Source organism: Zingiber officinale, chromosome 10A (genome assembly GCF_018446385.1).
Source record: "Zingiber officinale cultivar Zhangliang chromosome 10A, Zo_v1.1, whole genome shotgun sequence".
NCBI classification, from domain to species: domain Eukaryota; kingdom Viridiplantae; phylum Streptophyta; class Magnoliopsida; order Zingiberales; family Zingiberaceae; genus Zingiber; species Zingiber officinale.
This window is the reverse complement of record NC_056004.1, coordinates 90,845,181-90,853,060: the sequence shown is the minus strand read 5'-3', so window position 1 is coordinate 90,853,060 and position 7,880 is coordinate 90,845,181. Positions and strand designations below refer to the sequence as shown.

The 7,880-nt window shown below is 36.3% G+C and overlaps 2 protein-coding genes across 2 annotated transcripts; both read right to left on the bottom strand.

Annotated features, from left to right (window-relative positions):
* Nucleotides 1–2,363: 2,363 nt before the first annotated feature.
* LOC122028121 (leucine-rich repeat-containing protein 74B-like) lies at nt 2,364–3,139 on the bottom strand. The gene is made up of 3 exons (XM_042587135.1): nt 3,031–3,139; nt 2,846–2,929; nt 2,364–2,729 (listed from the first exon to the last, which is right to left on the bottom strand). Exons 1-3 carry the CDS (start codon nt 3,133–3,135, stop codon nt 2,643–2,645), a joined length of 276 nt encoding a protein of 91 aa, XP_042443069.1. The 5' UTR covers nt 3,136–3,139; the 3' UTR covers nt 2,364–2,642.
* A 253-nt stretch (nt 3,140–3,392) lies between these two features.
* On the bottom strand, nt 3,393–7,442 carry LOC122026781 (protein TOPLESS-RELATED PROTEIN 2-like). Its single transcript, XM_042585499.1, has 12 exons — nt 6,643–7,442; nt 5,963–6,051; nt 5,802–5,875; nt 5,639–5,734; nt 5,461–5,552; nt 5,023–5,407; nt 4,774–4,932; nt 4,441–4,701; nt 4,186–4,365; nt 3,910–4,096; nt 3,730–3,824; nt 3,393–3,596 (listed from the first exon to the last, which is right to left on the bottom strand). The coding sequence occupies exons 1-12, from the start codon at nt 7,440–7,442 to the stop codon at nt 3,393–3,395; spliced, it is 2,622 nt and encodes an 873-aa protein (XP_042441433.1).
* Nucleotides 7,443–7,880: the final 438 nt, after the last annotated feature.

Here is a 7,880-nt window from a genome sequence, read left to right as displayed (position 1 = left end):
GCAATGCATTTAGTAGAAGAAGTGACAATATTTACTATATTATCCAAATGTGAAAAGAACTACCAAATAACACTGACATCCTTGGCTATAGAAACCAATATGTGTTGTAATCGATGGGCAAAATAATGGACATAGTGTGCATAAGGATAGTCTCTCAAAAATAATGCCTGAAGTCCATTCCATGCACCATGCATATTGCTAGCACCATCATATCCTTGGCCTTTGATTTTCTTAACTTGTAGGTCATGATGAACAAGAACATTTGATATTTCTTTTTTCAGGTTCAATGAGGTAGTATCACTAACACTTTTGATGTCAAAAAAATCTTTCTATCAAAACTCCATAATTGTTCACAAACCTCAAGATAATGGTCATTTGCTCTCGTTTAGATATATCTCGTGCTTCATCAACAAGAATACAGAAATATTTATCTCCAACCTCTTCACGAACCATTTTTCATACTCTATTAGCTATAATATGTAAAATCTCTTTTTGGATTTCTAGAGTGATATATTTAACATTGTTTAGAGCATTCTCAAGTACAACTTCATCAATTTCTGTACTCATTTTTTCAAAAGTCTTTACTAATTCAAGAAAATTCCCACGATTAGATAAAGATAGAGATTCATCATTACCTCTAAAGGCACAACCTTGAAGTGCTAGCTATCGAACAGTGACAATTGACATCCTCAAACGCAAATGATTTTTCTCTTTTTCCTCTTTAGATTGGGCATGCATGACATTATCAATATGTTGCGAGGATCTCTTCAAATTTTCAGCGTTTCTCTTGCACATTATCAATATGTTTTTCCTTGATTTACCCTTTTCCAATTGTCAAATCCTCCATTGACCAATGTCGAGATATTAGATGAATTAACATCATTTAGAAAAAAAAACAATAAAAGCAATATGCCTTATTTGTTGAAGGCATATACTACAATCAATGAAATTTCTGGAACCATTTTTTTTGAAACTGACGATTCTGACTTCCAAATTTTGTAGCCGAATACTCCAACATATCTGGTTAATAAGGCCCCATCTTTAAATATGATCATCTTATCTCACCTCGTACACTAATATGATATTCACATATCTATTTTTTTCCTGCATCTTGTTCAATACAACTAGAGGATAACTGATGATCGTCGTTAGAAGAGGAAATTGAAGGAATTTGGACACTAAGAATTGGAAGACTTTCACTAGATTGATGTTGTATTATAGGGACGGTGGGAATCACTACAACAAAAACCTTCATAGACATCGGTTTTCCACCGATGTCTATGAAGCCGATGTTAAAAGTCTGCCATTTTAGACATCGGGTTAAAATCGATGTAGTATCACTTAACGACACCGGTCTTCGAATCAGTTATTAACCGGTGTAGTATCACTTAACGACACCGTTTCATCAACGGTGTAAAACCGATGTAATATTGTATGTTAATAACACCAGTTTTGGCAGCGGTAAATGACCGATGTAATATTAGTTAATAACATCGGTTTTGCAGTGGTGGAAAACCGATGTAATATGTATATTTTTTAACAGCACAAATTTGGTTTCCAAAACAATGAAAAACCCAACAATAATAAAAAAAAATACACAAATATTCAAAAATTATACAAATATTCTTCATTCAACAATATCCATAAAATACACAAATATTCACAAATTATATAAATAATCTTCTTACAACAATATCCATAAAATACCCAAACATTCTTTTTACATCAAAAGCTAGCTAATAGATATCAAAATCAAGGTAGAACATTCTTTTAATAACACATCAAGGTAGAACCGCACTTCAAATGTAATCTAGCATGCATTCAGCCCACTCGAACCGCACTTCATCAATTTCAACTCTGGAGTACTTGAGATTTGTAAACGGTAAAAACACATAAATAATATATTAGTAAACCAAGACTAAAAATCATAGTTGAAAAAGTAGTAAGAGCACCAGGTAACAAGATGACTAATTGGAATGCTTAAAAAGAAAAACATTCATCATTTATCTCAACCACATCATATAGTGATAGATCTATCATTCCTGGGAACTTAATATAATCCAAACCAAAAATTTTAATCTAACTACATAAACAACAATTTAATCTTTCAAATTCAATTCATTAGTAGTCGGCCCAAATGGCATAACTGTTTACCACTAAGAGTACATGAAAAGTAAATAAATTCACTTTTAGTTTGCAAATAATAAATTCACTTTTATCACTAAGAGTACATGGAAAGTAAATAAATTCCTCAGCAGCAATAAAGATGAGTAACATCAATTTATTTATATGATTTCCAATGAGATATATATATGCACCTTAGATGATAATTTATGTTTCAGAAGTGAAGCAACAGAGCATAAAGCAACAATAGTCAATAACCACACCGCATCGCCAATGTCATTCATGTAAAGATTCAGCCATAGCAAGGACTTAGTTTTCTTAACAAACTCAGCGATGCTAAAGGCGCCTTTGGGACCAATCTCATTGTTGCCAATATCTAGAAGTGTTATTTTTCCTAAACAAGAAGAAATATAGTTTTACATAATTGCTGAGAAGTAGTACAATCAATAAATACTGGAAAGCCAACAGATCTGATGAAGAAATTAAATCTGCAAGAAAGAACTGCATGGATAGAAAATCTAAGTGTGTGTAAGTCTTATTAGCTTGAGATGTATAGATCGAATTGCCTTATTCTCAACTAGTGCTCCAGCAAGACTTGCAAAACCCTATAAAATTTCATATGGAAATAAGGTGTAAGGAGTAAGGACACCAGAAACAAAGTGTAAAAGATCTAGGAATTTCATAAAAAAACATGAAAGATTGCCCAAGAATAAGGTCATATAGAATATTCAATCATATTATTGTTAAGTTCCAGTACACGTAAAGTTTGATTTTCTTTCAGCATATCTGCAATAACCCTTGCACCCTACATAACATATTTAGCATTCAGACTTTACCAGAATCAAGAATCATTTTCTTCCTCAAGAAACAAACAACCGGAACTTGCAACAAGTAAAATTAAACAACCTCATCTCCAATACCTGAACTGTTTAGTTGGAGTTCCTGAATACATCCATTTACCTTCAAAATATCTGAAAGACGCTGCATAGGAAATTTCCACAATCTCAACATCTAATGAAAGAAATAGGAATAATGTAAAGTAAAATAACATGTCCAAAAACTTCTTGGTCAATGAGAAAAATTATTAAGAAATAAGCACATAAAGAAAACAAAATCAATACCCAAAAAATGTTAAATTACTCATTTTGACAAAAGTTATAAAAAAAAAAAATATGTTGGTAATAGATGACAAAGAATAAATAAATGTTACTTGAAAAGTATAATTCTCTTAATCTTAACAAAGCGACTAATATTAAGTGATATTCTGGTCAACACAAAGAACTAACCCAACACAAAGAATCGAGTTTACTGTTATAGATAGCTATTTGCCTTTCGTGAACAACCAACAGATGTGTCTGATTACTGTGAAATTGAATTTGGATGCCCCCAACTAATGGAGATGTACATCTAGTAAACGCCTGGATAAAGCGGGAGTTTTTCTTCTCCCAACTACCTATGCTCCAAACACAAAGCTGCATATAATCACCAAGTAAAGGGGTTAGAATATACATTAGAAGCGAAGATGTTAGCAGATATAACTTTAAAATATGACTCGGAACGCAAGTGGAGATATGGTCGACAATGAATTATTTTTTATCTGCACACCTGAGCATCGGCTCCAGCAGACACAAGAACATTTAGTGAAGGGGAAAATGCAAGACGGTTATCTTTTTTTGGTGGCCCTTGAGTTTGATTTTCACCTACAAGAAAGTGACATTATAGACAATGATTTCAAAGTAATGCAAAAGAGGAAGTTACCTATTGAATTTCAAAAGCAATACAAACTATAGAAGGCATCAAGAATCGACATAGTTTGACAAATAGAAAGCACGAGATTATGAACCTCATCAATCCGAATATTATAGATCAAAATACTAGAATCTTCCATTCTAGCAGCAATCATGTTATTATCTTTAGGATGAAATGCTAAAGATGTGGCTGCCAGTGGGGTTGGCATAAAAGTGGTTATAACCTGAAAGATATGTTTCGATTTAGTCGGTTTAGTCGGTTTGGTTTCTCCGTTTTTGGTAGCAAGAGTAAAATCAATTCATGGCTACGCACCTTAAAAGTCCTCATATTTAACAGAGAAACTTTTCCACCTGATGCAGACGTTGCATAAGAGTCATTCTTAGATAACGCAATACAAGCAGTTGCTTCTTCTGGATTGTTATCACTCCTTTCATTGGTCATAAGAATACCATTTGGTGGCTGACGGAGCTGAGGAGCAACAGATGCAGTTGACTGAACAAGCAAAGCAAACAATCAGCACTAGGCTTATAGCAAATAGATAATTTCTTACAACTGTTTCTTTCTGACCTTGCCCGATGGATTTCGTTCATCGCACGGCCACTGCCAGAGTTTATGCACTGCATTTGAACCAAGTGCTAGTAAACTGCATCCAGAATTAGTGTATATCAATCTCACAACCTTGCTCACTACTGATGTTGAATCGGGCAAACACAAAGTTTTAAGATGCCCAACATTCACAATCTCAGTTAGCTTCCAGCTTCTGATTCTTTCAGTTTCTTCAGGAATCCTTGGCTTGACATCAGCAGCTCTAGTACTATCCACAACAGCCTGCAGATTTTGCTCATGTCATATAAAATTTTGTAAACACAATATTCACTTTGAGTAGTTGCTGAATATTACCTTCACATTGGAATTAGATTGTTTAGAAACACTACGTGAAACCTCAAGCATCCTTAAAACCCGTTGTCCATCAGCATTTGCCAGGATTTTAATTCCATTATCACTAGTCGTAACAGCAAGTAATGAACCATCTTTCTGGAATCTCAGTTGAGGAAATGCCTGGCATGGAGAAATAAGAGTTGCATACAAACTCAAAGTTTGAACTGCAAGAAATATACAAGAAAAGCTAACGTAGATTAAGCTACTAACAGGAAGTCCTCCATTTGCATCAGTAGTAGTCAGTATATCAGTGTTATCCATATCCCAAAACTTAATCTGGAATTCATCCCCTGCAACCAAGAAGCGGTTCCGAGTTGTGTCGAACTGAACAACTCCCAATGAGTGTTTTCTAAAGCCATTGTATGTCTGCTTAATAGTTCCAGTCTCATTCCACTCAACTAAATGTGAATCCCCATCTTTACTTGTTCCACATGAAAAAAGCCTTGTTCCATCTGCACTATATGCCATTGTTGTGCACCAGTGGCTAAGAGCTTCATAGGCAACTCTAGATTTCAAACCCTCATAGCTCCATGCTTTGATTTTACCATCAGTTGAAGTTGAGAAGAAAAACTTCATAGATAGAAATAATGAAACACTAGAAATAAACTAAATTGAATAGAAACAGTATGTAGCAGAGCAAATACATACATGGATAGACCCGTTGAAGTGAGGACAAACAGAATAAACAGGGGCTTCATGGCCTTCAAATGTATACTGTTTCCAGTTGAAGCATCCCACACCTATTCATCATGTAACGGAACCTGTTAAGAACATACAATTCTTCTTGTACAATCTTCTGACTGATCAACCACATGGTTTTACTCACTTTAATTGCCTTGTCATCGCCGCAAGTGATGATCAAGAGAGTCTTCTTGGGATAGGAAAAGGCAATGTCATTAACACTGCCTATATGAGCATCAATCTGCAGAACAAGATGCTATCATCATCATCATATATATGGTTGCCAAACACCATAACTATTAACTGACCTCCAAATGTTGTCGTAATTCTTCATTTAGATTAAAAGCATAGATCTGCACTAGATGCTTTGAAAATGCAACACCTATTAGTATCACAGAAGAATAACAAGAATTTTAGTTTGATGAACTTGATCAAAATAATCCAACTTTTTTTTTTTGCTTCGGCATACCAAGAATAGAACCTTCAGGACTCCACAAGCATCTGTTGACAGATACAGTAGCATCATTAGTGAGTGATGCCTGCAAGTAGGAAAAACTCCTGCTTTGTCACAAATCCTGTCAAAACAATTTCTATGAGAATAGGCGATGAATATCACTATATTATGAAAGAAGTATCCTTTTAAATACATCATGCAGCACATCCTGTCCGATCCTGATTAAGAATTGAGACTTGTCTACAAAGTAGCAAACAGGAACTAGGCAAACAAATACAACGCACAATGAAAAATAATCATAAATGAATTGTAAAAGTTAAATAGGAACAAGAAATATATAGTAATTTCCATGAAAGGGGCAAATATAATCAGGATACATGTATATTAGTATTTCTCCTATTCACTCAACACCAAAACCATTTTCTTGTTTCAAACAAGAGCTGAAATTAACCACAGCCAAACAACTTAATAGACCAAACAAAACATTCATGATGCCATGAAGCAGTAACAATCAAAGGATAACCTAAAGAATGGGAAACAAGGAAATTATTTTACAATTTATTAGTTAAAAAAAGATGCACTGAGTCCATAAATATTTTTTACTAAATTTTTTTAGCATGAATTTTTTGATATAACAATCCTGTACTTATATTATAGAACAATTAATTTTCTTTCATCATCAGTCATATGAATGCCTGAAGCTGCTAAGCATTAATGCAGAATAAACTGGAATTGTGCAAGTACAGAGCTTACTCTTCTCTGTAAAATTCCACGAGTATATGCTACTGCCATGACTAGAATTGCCACTCCAGGAAGATAAACCCACCCAGGACGCCTCCCTCCACAACATGTAAGACAAATCGATAGAGTGAGAGATCGACGGGGCTGCTTCCTTCGGATCCTTATCCTGGCAAAGCCTGACCTCTATTCTCTTCAATTCTCCGTCGTAATCAATCCAAGAATGCAATTTTTCTCCTCTACTGAGGATGAGAAGCAAACCATCGTCGGAAAGATTATTGCTTTTTGTCAAAAGTTCTCCGCCAACATCGACTTCGACGAGGCTTGCTGCCGTCACGAACTTCACTGCAACGACACTGGTCGATAACCTAGACCAGTCGCCATTCGCCGGTTCCAAGGGAACGCTGACCGGAGATAAAAAGAAAGCTAGGCCTCCGCCATTGCCGGGCGAAACAGAGAACGAGAAGGAAGAAGAGAACCCGGGCTTGGTGCCGAAGAATCTGACTGGTTTCCAGTAAATCATAAGCCCGGAGCTCTCGTTCGCCGCACGCGTCACCCTCACCTCCGAGCTATTCATCTCAGCATCGCCATAGAGGGCAAACTCCGTGGCGAAGCTCCGATTTTTCCCCGACCCACCGAAAGAGAAGAAGAGAGTGTTACCTTCTCCAGTCGATGCGCAGTTCCCAGGTGACAAGGGGGCGACAAGCAGAAGGATGATGGCGAGAATGAGAGCGGAAGCGGTCGAGGACGTCGTCATTGGAAAGATCCCTAAGCGAGGTGCAAAATGTGCAGACGACGAAGAAGCAGAAACCCTAAGCACCAGGAAGCATGAGGAAAAGACGGAGAAACTAGAAACCAGAAAGCATGAGGAGAAGAAACCCTAAGAGATGGAGCAACCCGCGAGAGGGCAAAGACGGAAGGGAGAGGAGAAGAGAAGGGGAAAGAGGATATGGATGTGGTCGTTTTCCACAGACCTCACAAGGGAGTCGTGTGTTGATCTTGATCGGAGAGGAAGGGGGCGTCTAGCAAGGGAAAGGACGGCGCGATATAGATTTAGGTTTGGAGGGAAGTGTTGTAAATTTTGGCTAAGTATGGGTGGAAAAATTAAATTATTTTATTTATCATAGACACCGGGTTTTAAAAACCGCTGTTAAAATCGATGTCTATTAACGAAAAAAAAGGCGCTCATAGACAT

Excerpts from the sequence above, each read along its gene's own strand:
- LOC122026781 (XM_042585499.1), bottom strand. The coding sequence starts at position 7,442 with ATGACGACGTCCTCGACCGCTTCCGCTCTCATTCTCGCCATCATCCTT. Across the intron at positions 5,408-5,460 it reads ACTTCAACGGGTCTATCCAT|TGTTTCATTATTTCTATCTA; the intron begins GTATGTATTTGC and ends GTTTATTTCTAG. Across the intron at positions 4,933-5,022 it reads ATGCAAATGGAGGACTTCCT|GCATTTCCTCAACTGAGATT; the intron begins GTTAGTAGCTTA and ends TCTCCATGCCAG.
- LOC122028121 (XM_042587135.1), bottom strand. The coding sequence starts at position 3,135 with ATGTTGAGATTGTGGAAATTTCCTATGCAGCGTCTTTCAGATATTTTG. Across the intron at positions 2,930-3,030 it reads GTTCAGGTATTGGAGATGAG|GGTGCAAGGGTTATTGCAGA; the intron begins GTTGTTTAATTT and ends TATGTTATGTAG. Across the intron at positions 2,730-2,845 it reads ATAATATGATTGAATATTCT|GGTTTTGCAAGTCTTGCTGG; the intron begins ATATGACCTTAT and ends GAAATTTTATAG.